The sequence below is a fragment of the Sipha flava genome, unplaced genomic scaffold (genome assembly GCF_003268045.1).
Source record: "Sipha flava isolate LNK unplaced genomic scaffold, YSA_version1 356_pilon_pilon, whole genome shotgun sequence".
Taxonomy (NCBI): Eukaryota; Metazoa; Arthropoda; class Insecta; order Hemiptera; family Aphididae; genus Sipha; species Sipha flava.
This window is the reverse complement of record NW_020273051.1, coordinates 446-13,966: the sequence shown is the minus strand read 5'-3', so window position 1 is coordinate 13,966 and position 13,521 is coordinate 446. Positions and strand designations below refer to the sequence as shown.

At 31.0% G+C, this 13,521-nt stretch overlaps 2 protein-coding genes and 1 pseudogene across 2 annotated transcripts in view; 2 read left to right on the top strand and 1 right to left on the bottom strand.

Moving 5' to 3' along the window:
- Positions 1 to 205, top strand: part of LOC112687537 (phytanoyl-CoA dioxygenase, peroxisomal-like) — a 156,422-nt gene extending 156,217 nt beyond the window's left edge. The window contains exon 9 of the mRNA XM_025560280.1: positions 11 to 205. Coding sequence (XP_025416065.1) covers positions 11 to 64 — 54 coding nt within the window. The 3' untranslated portion in view covers positions 65 to 205. The remainder of the gene's footprint in view (positions 1 to 10) is intronic.
- Positions 206 to 8,297: 8,092 nt separating this feature from the next.
- LOC112687539 lies at positions 8,298 to 9,827 on the bottom strand. Its single transcript, XM_025560282.1, has 2 exons — positions 9,642 to 9,827; positions 8,298 to 9,562 (listed from the first exon to the last, which is right to left on the bottom strand). The coding sequence occupies exon 2, from the start codon at positions 9,546 to 9,548 to the stop codon at positions 8,745 to 8,747; it is 804 nt and encodes a 267-aa protein (XP_025416067.1). The 5' UTR covers positions 9,549 to 9,562; positions 9,642 to 9,827; the 3' UTR covers positions 8,298 to 8,744.
- A 2,317-nt stretch (positions 9,828 to 12,144) lies between these two features.
- On the top strand, positions 12,145 to 13,308 carry LOC112687541 (annotated as a pseudogene).
- The last annotated feature ends 213 nt before the right edge of the window (positions 13,309 to 13,521 follow it).

Genomic DNA, 13,521 nt, shown 5'->3' with positions numbered 1-13,521 from the left:
AATATTTTAGGACTTTTGGAAGTTCCGCAGTCGACTTGTGCGTGGTTTGAAAATGCATTTATAGCCGAATCCATATATATAAGTACAATTATTTAAAAACGTAATTTATGTTCAATAAAAACGATTTTATCCTTACTTGTTTTTAACATCACAATAAATATATTTTATCTAAATTAGTAGTTCGCACCAACATATATTTCAATAAGCTGACATTAAAATAGCAATGTAATATTATAATATTATAACATTAATAATATATTCTGCAATTATGTTAATTTTTAATAGCTCATAAAATACACCTAAATAATTATACAACACTATTCTATTATAATATGAATTTATTGTCGTAATGGTATTTATAAACAAGAATTATTTTATTAATATTATTTTTATAATAATAGTTTTCAATTTAAATTGAAAAAAAAATTTAATTTATTCCTATAGTACAAAGCTGTACTTAAATTATTTCGAAGTAAAATAAAAAATTACCCGAGTAGGACTGTTAGTGACTGGCTTGTGGCGGTTTTCTTAAGAAAATTACAAAAATGTAATAAATTTAATAAGTTCTGGTATTCATCAAATGTTTAAATTCTAAACGTGGACTAACATGCATGTTTTATAGGTAATTAAAATTTTTTGGTTTCGTAAAACACGAAACGAAACTGGCAATACATTATATACAAATAGAAATGTCACGCAATAGAACAATTCTTATCATTTTTTTTAAAAAAGAAATCCGACTTCATTAATTAAATGTAAAACACGATCCAAGAGATTAATTTTTTATTAATAATGACAATAGTTACAGATATTGTGTACCTTTTAATATAGTGTACCTTTTAATATAGTGTATACATATAATTTGTTCTATATAGGTACTATAAATTGTGTACAACACATTATAACAGTGATTCTCATCCTTTTTTCATTCATGTCGCCTTTAGCCACTAGAATCAAGCACCACGTTGCCCTAACATCAAAATAATAAACAATTTTAACTATATAATTTTAGAATTGACACTTTAAAATTTAAATTTTCAAATAAAAATAATATAATAATAGTGATTTGTGAAAAAAAACTAATGAGAAATTTGATCCTGGTGGTTTTTACAAAGTTATGGAAATCAACTTCAACAAATCGAAAGTTAATGATGGAAAAATCTAGTCACATATTATTTTCTAGAGTTTTAGAGCTATAGTACTATATAGCGACTGCAGAATAACTGACTAACGATCCTGGTTAAGTCGATAAAATAATCGATAAGGCAACAATTTCGCAAATCAAAATACTGCACGTGTTTCTTGGATTCAAAGAGTAAATATAAATAATATAAAGATACAAACTTAAAGGTATACTATTTACATGACAATTTAATAAATAAAATAATATGATTTTATTAAAATTAATAATTTTCTTATTTTTTCTTTTCATTCTCCCGTGGAGATTTCGTGTCACCCCCACCTTTGGATGACATGTCACCCCGGTTGAGAACCACTGCATGATGATATACATTGACACGATTAAGTTCACAGATACCATGATCCCACCCGTCACATCCCTTTGTCACTGTACCATGGTACGTTTGATTATCAATCCGAACGATCGATTGATTAAAAGAACCATTTCTGGGAAACGGCGATCACGAAGCGTTCGCAGTGTGCCAACTGCCACGAGCTATCGGTCAGCTTGTCTGCTTTTAGCCGACTTCGTGGCACTTGTAACTTTTTCTATTTCGTTACATTCTGTAATTTAACATTTGTTTTCATTTACATTGTTCTATTGCTTTATTATTATCATTATAATAATAATAAAATAATATATTATTAATTTTATTACATTGATTTGATTTTTATTATTTCTTTTTAATTTAATTTAATTTGTGAGTGTGTGTGTGTGTGTGTGTGTTGTATTTACCGTGACAATATTCCAGTCAATGGAACGTAAGTATTAGTATTTATGGACATTTTATGTTTAAATTTTAATTGAACACGGAAGAAATCGCTATATCAATGATAACAATACTAACCGATCGAATTTCAACTATTTACCGAGATTTGAGGAAAAACGTTCACAATAGCCGCGACATCTAAAACACGACTGGATGGTAACCTAGAGATACGTACACGGATGTATGTTTGTGCAGCTCGTATCCACGTACAGTGATGAGCGGGAAAAAATGTTTCGATTTTGCATGACGAAATAGTGTCCAATTTAAAAGTTTTGTGCGGCGGTATTTGTTCCGAACAGGATGTATGTTGTTGGTATAATACGCGCACGTACATGTTGATTTCCACGCACTTACGCTCAAATTTACCGACGTTGCATTTGCGGTGAACACACATAACGATAGCATACGTTTTATTGTGTATGATATACATGGCAATTAATGCTCCGAGAAAATTTCTAGTTAAGTCTACGTGGACAGGAAGACAATAAATTATGAGAACTACTACGACCTTTGTCAATATGGAAAAGTAAACACGAGTCTTGTCGTCCCAGTCACATTTATTAATAATTATATAAGCTGGTTGACGAAGACCGTTTTTTAAAAACAAAACTGAGCGCTAATTAACCCTCGTGCCACGATCGTGAACCGCAAGCGCGCATATTACGCATGCATTTATACGTACAAAATAAACAATCACTAACGTATAATAGTTTTATTATTATTTTTACCAAATGACCATTGTAATGTAAGATTATTATGTTGAACGTGCATACTTATTATAATATAAATTATAAAATGTAAATTATTTTATCCCGGTTAACGAGTTAAATGTTTTAAAGAAAACAATCACCATGGTGCACATACAGGTATACGACCGCGCGAAGGTTTTAGATGATAAACAATCACGAATTGTTAACTACGACGTGCGGACCTTAGAGCGAAATCGAACATTGTTCGGAAAATATTATATATTGTTCGGGGTCGTATTGCGTTGTGGACATAATAACCACCCTATTGAAATACTAGTATACGTACTATAGTTTGTTTTTTTTTTTTTTTTACTCCCTTTAATATTATTGAGTATGAGTAATAATATAAATGACGGGGACATTTGTCAAATATTATTTGAAAAAATTTACTCCGGTTTCTGAATCTAGGTAATAGGTTGGCGACGGTGATTACTAAGTTAGTCAAGATGATGCTCCGGCCGAAAAAACTCATGTCTCGAACTCTCACTACAGAACTACGTATAGTTCCACACTACTTCCATCCTCTCCAAAAACCTCACACTTACAGATAAGACCATAATTCATCAAACATACGAAATGCTATCGTGCGGCTCCAACTAAGCAACCAGCTGCTACTCTAGAGGAGTGATTACCGACGATTGTAACTCTTTAGTATCACAAACCTTGCAATTCGACTGCCAAATCCTCAGTTACTATGCAGCTCCAAATACAAATTGATTGTCTCCTCAAAGATTTTTGGTTACCGACGAATGTAGATCTGAAAACACGAATGTCCTGCGTAAATGTCGCATTGCAAGCCACCACACGGGACGTATAAGGGTAAAGTGTTCGTACTCTTGCCACGTCATTTAAATCGTGTGTGGCTCTATCCCCTAGCCCAACGAAAAGAACCTCACACTTCAGAAAACAAGAACTAGAACTCAGAGCTCGCAAACTCATACTAGGTTGTCTTTCCTCTTGCTCCATCAAAAAAATCATCACAAACATTAACGTCTCGTCTCGCGTGTTAGCCCACTCATTTCCAGCGATACAATCATATTCTCGATCGGGTGTTGCACAAACTCTGACTCAAATCCAAACCATAAAGGTTACAATGATTTCAATTTAAATTTGATTTACAACGCCCTACCTTGGAAGCTCTCCAAATCTATACGGAGATCGTTCACTTCCCGTTACTGGTATCTAGTACGAGTAGTCCGGAATTTTTTGATCGTTCTAGTAATTTACTTGTATTAAGAATTAAAGGCTAAATATCTGTTGATCATAAAATGTAACATTCAAATTAATTTTTTCATAGAACTTATTTGATATTGAATAATATAGTATAAAATACTATTAACAGTTATGCTATTGTGGTGTTTTTTTTATTGTTTTTGTGTGAAGTATTTCATGTTCAATAACGGTTTACCACTACATTTGTATACATAAATACACTGTTTAACTGCTAGTTTCAGTCCGGCGATAACGTTCATCATGAACGCACGGTCATTACGTTCGCTCCGTTATCTATTTTTCATGCGCTAATATTATATTATTATATTCTGTCTTTACGTTTACGTAATATGGCAGCCCAATCGACTAATAGTCGTGGCACAAACAAAAAGAAATGTATCGTCTTCTTCGCCTTCACCCAAGCCTGTGGATAATAAATCAAAAATATTTATAACTCCTAACCGGTACTCAGTTCTTACCACACTAAACGACTCAAACGAAAACACACAGCCAAACAAAACTCAATCTCATGATCAAAAAATTCCACCAAAACCACCTGCAGTTTATATTAAGGGCGTGAGTAATTTTTCCAGTTTCACATCAATCTTGATGAAAATTATCAATACAACTGAGTTTATCTGTAAAACCACTCCTTCTTACCTGATCATCCATACTCATTTCTATGAGCATCACAGACTACTCATTAAATATCTAGTTGAGACCAATATCAGTTTTCATTCATACCAGTCATATGATAAGCGCCCATTACGTGTGGTGATTCGTAATCTCCACCCTTCTACCACTACTGAAGATATAATTACCGCTCTTTCGGAATTGGGACACCAGGTTACTCACGTTCATAACATTAAGCGCTCTTCCGATAAATCATCTCTACCTCTCTTTTTCGTCGACCTCAAAAAAGCCACAAAATTTATACAAAATCGATTATCTTCCGCACACAAAAATTGTTGTCAAAAAACCCCATTCACGTAAAGGCCCAACTCAATGCCACCGCTGTCTAGCTTACGGGCACACTCAGGGTTACGGCAACCACGTTCCACGATGCATCAGATGTGGTGAAGAACATAGATCTGACGAATGCACTATGTCATCAGAATCTCCGGCCAGATGTGCTTTATGCCAAGGTAGTCACCCAGCAAATTACAAAGGCTGTACTGTTTATAAAAAACTTAAAAATAGACCACCTCATCGTGAACACTTAATTTCTACTCCCAAATCTCATATTCACTCTCCTAAATCCACCTTAAATTCCAATACTACTAAACCATCATATGCCGAAGCTATTTCCGCCAATTATAAAAACTCCCACTTATCTCCTAATATAGAAACTTTATTTAACTTTTTCTTTACCGAACTCACTGCGATTTTAAAACCCTTCCTGTCACTCCTTACGTCATTATTAAATAAAGGTCAATTGTAATTCCATATATCATTGTAAGTACATCAAATTGTGTACCATTTAATTTCATATTCTTATCTAATTACTTAATTATCGATTTCATGCGACAATATTATTCCTAAGTTATTATTATAATTGTAATTAACTGCAATTTTTATATTTGTATTTTATGTTTACCTGTTAGCCGAATAGCTAACAACCACATCTCTAAATATTAAAATAAGAAACTTTCTATTGTAATGCTTATCTATATTATAATTAACTATCTTCGATATTTTTATTTTCATCTTAATAATTATGTTTATTTCTCTTATCTTGTTATGTTTTTATATATTAACTGTGAAATTTAACATTATTTTAAGTCATATTGTATTGTTATTATAATCGCTGAGGCAAATATTTTATGCGCCTCTTAAATAAAAAAAAAAAAATAAAAATAAAAAAAAAAAAACTGCTAGTTTCTATTAATTAATAACCTACCCACATATCTGAGGTCCTTAGTATTTTATATGTTTACATTAACCGAAAAAACAACTCGTGACTACAAGTCTACCGTTTAACTAGGTGCTAATTTTTCGGTTCTACCGAGGAAACGTCTACTCTCCGGACGGAGATGAACGTCATTACAATTAATATCTACTTACTAACCGGCAGGGACCATACACGCCGTTTAAATCAAATACTATGTGCCAAATTACTTTTCACAGTAATCGGTATAATCACGTTGGAGGCAACCGGATTCCCAGTCCGTCGATGCGATTCAGAACAATCCGTTGTCATCTCCTTTAAATCAATTAATACTTTATGGGAACATGGCAAAATTATGAATCTATCCTTTAATTGTTTAATCATCTCGTCCGTCGTTCTTTTACAGTCACCAACAGCATTATGAACTTTATCGACAAATTTTCTGAAACGTCGTATCCGTTTATAATAAAACACGTAACCGTGGAAATCGATTATATACAGAAAGGCGGTATATTATTTTCTCTAACTGAGATTGCATGACTACTACGTAAAGTTTAGCAAATTAATTGTCAATGACTGATTACAATCGATAATCGTTTATATTTTTACATCAAATAAATTTGGATAAAATTATTGAATAATAATTTTAGTAAAAGAAAATGTTTTTTTTTTTTTTATATATATAACGATATATTGGCATAGAATTAAGGATTTTTTTATATTCCTTGGATAAATACTAGTACTCAAATATTTTGAAAAATAATTTTATGATTTTTAATTTTAATGTAAACATTTTATTTTATAATTGAAATACCTAGTTGATAGTTTTAACGTTTTAAGACGGCGCTCTGCAATTCAGGGACTTAGTTGGTTTTTTTATATTTAAATTTCATGTTCGATTCTATAATTACACATGAACCAAAAAGCAATGTATACCTATTAGATTAAAATTTTGTGTGATCAAGTAGATGCGTTTATTTTGTTGAAGTAATTAAAATAATAATCTATAATAATCGTCTATTTAAAATTATAACGCTAATGTTATTTAATGTACTCATTTGGCAGATCCCTCTGTGTTTTTTCGAGTTTTATTTGATGATTCAATATGTACAATATTATAACAATATTATACACAATGTATTATATAATAACTATTAAGTTCATTAACATAAACAAATTAGTTAATTATTATATTTGATACTTTTTTTTAAGTATATTTTTATTTTTTTTTTATTCATAACCTAAAGTGTGCTTTCTATAATCATCAAATAATTATTTTTAGTAATAAAATATAAATCATATTACAATTTAAAATCTATTATTATTTTTATATTTTATTGTTACACCCAATAAATCCTTCCACTTGTTGCACAATGGAACATATGTCATCCCATCTATAATAACTTATTTGAAAACTATTATACATATTAACTTATTGAATTTTGATAACATATTATCGCAACTCTCTGGATATCCTACGTTCGGTCACTCCTCGTAATGTCCATTTATTATTAGTCAAAATAGGGATATATATACTGCTATACCGTACATAATATGTTCGTTTCATTGGCCGATGCTGTTTTCATCCACTGTCTATTTGTGTCCATTTCTATTTGCCTCCGAATAAAACTCTATTCCATTTTCCTCCAATAATTATAAATGCACATATTGATCAGTGGCGGCTCGTGTGTATGTGCACAAGTGCACGTGCACTACCTACCTAAACCCAAGAAAAATTGAAAACGTACATCATAATAACACAACTAAGTACCTGTAATGTAATAAGGATTATTTTCAAAATGTAAAAATATAAACTCAGAATATTATGAAAATAATTATATTATAATATTATATTTAATAGTTGGATTGGGCTATTTCGACTGCTAAACGGCCGTCCGGCTGTCCGCGACGGAACGGTATCGGCGTGTACTATTATAGTAGTGCAGTTGTGTACACAATCGTTGTGCGTAATAATTTCACAACAATTATTATGATATTATATAATATATTTTATATAGCATTGCAGTTTAATATATCCAGACGTAAACTCAACATATTATATTATAAATAATTAAATAAATATAAAACTGTTTTTGAATTTTTAATAAATGTAATTATTATAGAAATATGATGGTAATAGTACTATAACTTATAATCACGGGATTCTGGGTGCTAGCATCAAAATTCAGGGTGCTAAGCACCCTTAGCACCCCTGCGATTTGCGCCTATTAAAAACCGGATTTTTGTGCAGCTAACACCTAAAAAACGTGCAATTAAAATGTTAAAATGTGCAAAATCGTGCAAAAACAAAATTTTCATTACAGGTACTTCAAATTTTATTTTTAATACTATTCCTTTTTATAATATTATTATTTCTAAGTTGACATTAACTGTTATACTCAAATATAAAATTAAAAAAAAAAATGTAATTAATTTAATTAAAATAATTGTTAACTGACAATATATATAACTATATATAACTGATTTTACAATATTTGATTAAAATTTATAATCATGTACATTTCTAAGTTTTTTTCGGTAAAATTATGTCTTCTATCACTTAATATGTGTTTTAACTGTGAAAACACACGTTCTACGTCGGCACTTGTTATCGGACATTGTTTGTAACAGCTTATAATAGCAAGATCTTATTTTAAATTTACGTCATTTCCATTTATTGAATTTTTGTATAGTTTTAAAATATAGTATCCGGGATTTTTATCAAATACTGATTTTAATTTTTCATAGAGTATTTGTCCCTTTTCATTCTCAATATTACTATTTCAACTACACCTATTTGATCATTTAAAGTAAAATTTTGTTTTTCAAGTTTTATAATTAAATTTGGCAACTGGGACAAATGTGTTCGGATAAATGATAAATCAGATATAATAGATGTAGTACTCAAAATGGATTTTACTTTTTTGACAGATTGGGCGTCATCTTCTATATTAGATTATTATTTTCAGAGTAAAACAAAGCAGCTTCTAACCATGTTCCCCACCTTGTTATTATAGGTTCTGGCGAAAAGTGACAGTCCATAAAATTTTTATAAGCAGTAATACGGTGAGGAGCTTTTAAAAAAAAATTTTTTCCATTACTTACTAGTTTATTTATACCCGGGAAAATGTCTCTAACTTTTTCGGCCACACGGTTTAAGCCATAGGCAACACAAGGTATATGAATAATATTAGAATAAAATATTTGTAATGCTCCTCCAGCTTTTATCATATATGGTGCGGCATCGCTGATAAAAAACAGAATTTTATCTTGAAATAACGTGTCTTCAAAAAATTCCGTTAAATTATCATTCACAAATCGAGAAATTGTTTCATAGTTAGTTTTTTTAAATTCTTTGTAAGAAATCAGAAATGAAGTAGGCATTATTTCCGGATGAAGTATCAGAATAATTAAGCTACAAACATACAGCCCTCTAGAATTAGTCGTTTCGTTCACCATAATATAAATTAATTCGTTAGTTAATTTTTCTCGTATTTTCGTAAGAATAGATTCAAAACATAATTTTAAGTAATTTTTTCGTAACGTACTTTCATCTGGAATATTCTGACTAACATATTTTTGTAAAAAATTCTTAAATGGTGTCGACTGAAGTTTATTGAAAGGAATATTTGTGGCTACCAAGGCAAAACACATATCTGTTAAAAATTCGTTTCGACTAGCCATTGCTGAGGTGGTTTCAGATATGAACAATTGCACCGGATTACGATTATTCTTTTTAGTAGTAGTCATTTGTTGGTGTACAGCTAATAAGAACAAAAAATAAATAAATAAATTGTTAATAATTAACTACAACAGAAAATTAGTGTTAACATAGGTACGTACTTGAATTACAGTATGCGTCGATTTGTGATTTACGTTCACAACCAATAGCCTTACTGCACGACGTGCAAAATATAATTTTGCCTTCTGTTTTCAATTCTGGATATTTTTCGATCCAACACTTTATTTTAGAACAATGACTACTACCAATTTTCGGAATTTTAAATTAAATAATAATAAGTAATAAGTATCAACAATAAAATTGTTGAATAAAACGTGAATATAATTACGGCTGCTACGGATAGACTGTAGTACTGTATGTGTACCTACATGTAATCGATAATCTATCGAGTTTCGTAGTACAGTCGTAATCTAAATTACGTCGTATTATATCGATATATATATATATATATATTATTTATAATTATATTATTAGATATAAAAATACAATACTTCATATAGATAACAACACAAAATAGCAACGATAAAAATAATACAAATATATTTGTACAAAAGTAAATTTTTATAAAAAAAAAACCCGAAACGTGCAATTTTGTGCAAAAACCCAAAAACATGCAATTTTGTGCAACATAAAACTTTCTTTAAATTAATCTAAATTTCTTGATTTGGATTTGTAGCTTATTTCTATAGAATTTAGAACACGTCATAAAAAGATGCAATTGCACGGGAATCCGGTCTTTAGCGCCTATGGAGCTGTGGTTTATCAAAATTTGAGTACGCAATGATCACAACATGTTCTAACAGGAATGTTAGTCCAAGCTGAATTGTACTCGATAATATCCGCAGTCGTGAAATTCTGGAAACATAGTGCCTATAAAAGAAAAAAAATTAATGCATTTTTTCAAAGATTCTTATAGTAGAAAATAAAAGAAATTAATAAATCCAGACACGGAGAAAATTCCGCAAGTTATCGGTAAGTATTTAGCCGTATATACTTTTTGGATAAATCGACATTTAAAGAACAATGCTAATATAATTCGAGTAATATCATATTATTCCACTGTACTATAGAAATGTTTAGTATAATATTTACCGACAACGGTTGCCACAAAGCGTCTTCTTTTTCTTCGCTGGTCATGGAGATGAACGAGTCAACGTCGGAATTGGGACAAATCTAATTCAAAATTGAAAAACAAAATGTATTTTTTTTTTTTATATATACATATACTGTATATTTTTTTTTTGTACATATTTTTCGTCATATTCGTACACGATGAACGTATAAATTATTTACACAATACATTATCGTATCGAAAAACGTTAGAAATGTGTTGAAAAACTATGAAAATTACAGACGCTCATGTAATAGACCCAAAATCAAATGAAATGAAATCGACTTCGCTTATGGATGTAAGAATAATATTATTATATTAATGCGTACAATGTCCTCAGGTCCGTGTTCCTCGCATTTCTGCAAACTGTTCACCCAATCGCGGCAGTTCCTTTCCTGCGTCGTCACATCGTCGTCGGATAATATCTGTTAAATTACGATTTTAATCAGATGTACAATACATTTTGGAAACGATTTTTATCACTCATATCGCTTTTTCGAACAGTGAAAAATATGTTACGATTGTTGAATAGAAAACTACATGATTATACGCGTTCGCGTTACTTAGTACATCCGAGTAAACATTTCATTATGAAAATAGAAGTCGCACTGTTTTAATACTTTTGATAATGTTTCAAATGAATATATAGCGTTATAAAAAAAAAAAAAAGAAAATTGTATGAGTTATAATACCGAAAAATATTCTTCCGAACCATATATATATGTATCAGGTATGTAGATCACAGTGGGCGCACACACACACACGCAAAAAAAAAAAATAAAAAATAATATTCTAAAACGAACGTACTCGAGTGGTAGAGGCAATCGATTGTTCTTGCGACTTCGACGGACGAGCGGAAACGTTCCTGCGCCGCGCGTTCCGGTTGATGCGTGCCTGGCTACGGACGGGTCCGGTAACCGTAGGGCGTGAATCGACGGTCGGTTGACTTTTAACGGTGGCCGCAGAATCAGTGCTCGCCTGTCCACGGTCGGATCCGACGACCACGGGGCGCAGATCAACAGGCGGCGGAGGGGGCTCTGCGGCCAGCGCAGCAATCACGGAGGCATACGTGTCCCTCCACCCTTTCTCGTACATGGCCCACATAACTTTGTCAGCCCTAAGACGTTCGATGTCCATACTGGCGACATCGGACACGGTCAACGGTGATGGCGGCGTCGAACGCGAAGGTCCGTCGCTCGCGATCGCTCTTCTTTCCTCGGTCATCTTGAACTCTGGTGCAATTTGATCGATGAAGTACAATGTTCGTGACGGTGTCAGAAACGGTTGTGAGCTAATTCGAAAGCTTTTCCAAATACTCGGATTCCCGTCGTCAATTGGCAACCAGATAAATATACGTTCCGTTAGAGTAATGATGGCCAGCATCGAGAACGACAACAAAACCAGTACCGTTTGTAATTACAATTTCGATATTAAGTATTAAGCTATTTCGTTGATTTCTCCATCTACTCCATTTATTGTTTAGCGTGGCAGTAATGCATCGATTCCGTAGCATAGAAGTTATTATTTGTACTAGGTGCCAGTCATTATATACTTATATATCTCTTTTAGTATTAGATTGTGATTCACCGTAAGTCTACAAGAACCACCCCTGTAATTTTTTTGTTCCCATAACCATCCTCAATGTGCTGACATAAGTTTATTACCTGTCTTGTGCAGGATTTATCCTACCTAAAACCGGCTTGTTCGACGATAAGTTTCCTTTCTACTTGTTCTTTTATACGGTTCATAATCATTCGTTCATACAGTTTAAATTTATGGCAGAGTAGAGATATAGGTCTGTAGCTTTTAGGGTCCTTGTAGTCTTTGCCTGGTTTGGGCAGGGTCACTATCTTTGCCTTTCTCCATGTTTATCAAATTAAAAATTTTTTATTTTCAGTATTAAAAAATTATTTGTGATTTTAGATGAACAAAATTTAACAGTATGCGAAGATATTCATGTAGTTGATATGGACAATGTAGACAGAGGACATGATTTAGTTAATGCAGATTTAATTAGTGTAATAACTGTTAAAGATATTAATAGTGATCAAGATATGACTGGTAAATTAAATTATTTATTTAAAAATGATTAACTAATACAGGAACAAGAAGATCTGATAAATAAAATTATTTGTAATAAATATTTTTTAATTTTTTATTACATATTATGTATTGAATCTTTGCTCTACTTGTTAAATATAATTATTTTTATTTTTATTTTTTAAGAATGAAAATATTTAAATAATAACTACCTATAATATTTTGTATTTATACATTTTTTTTTAATTAAAATATATTTTAGGATTGGATCAACTTTACTTAACAAAGTAATGAGATTTCAAAAAATGAACTATATGACTTAAATAACTGTTCTTACAATCTAGTTTTCTAAAATCCAGATTTACAAATGGGTGTTTTGAATTTTTCAAAAACAAAAATTAAATCAAATTTAAAATTTTTATTTTCAGTATTAAAAAATTATTTATGATTTCAGATGAGAAAAATTTAACAGTATGTGAAGATATTCATGTAGATGATATAGGCAATGAAGATAAAGCATTAGATATTATTATTCCAGATTTAAATATTTCAATGTTAATGGTGATCATGATAAAATATCTGGTAAATTATATTATTTATATTTTAAAATTAATTAACTAATTTAGTATATGAGTATAGTCATGTGTAGACATTCTTGGGAGAAGGGGCAGACCTATTATAGTTAAATAATTTTTTTTTTAATTAATATTTGTTATTCTGTATAATATGATGATTTTATTAAGGAAAAATCTTGGTTCGCAGGAAGGTTAGCTGCCACTCAGCTTTTTCCATGTGCAAATCTATGTGTATAAATTATAGAATAATTTGTT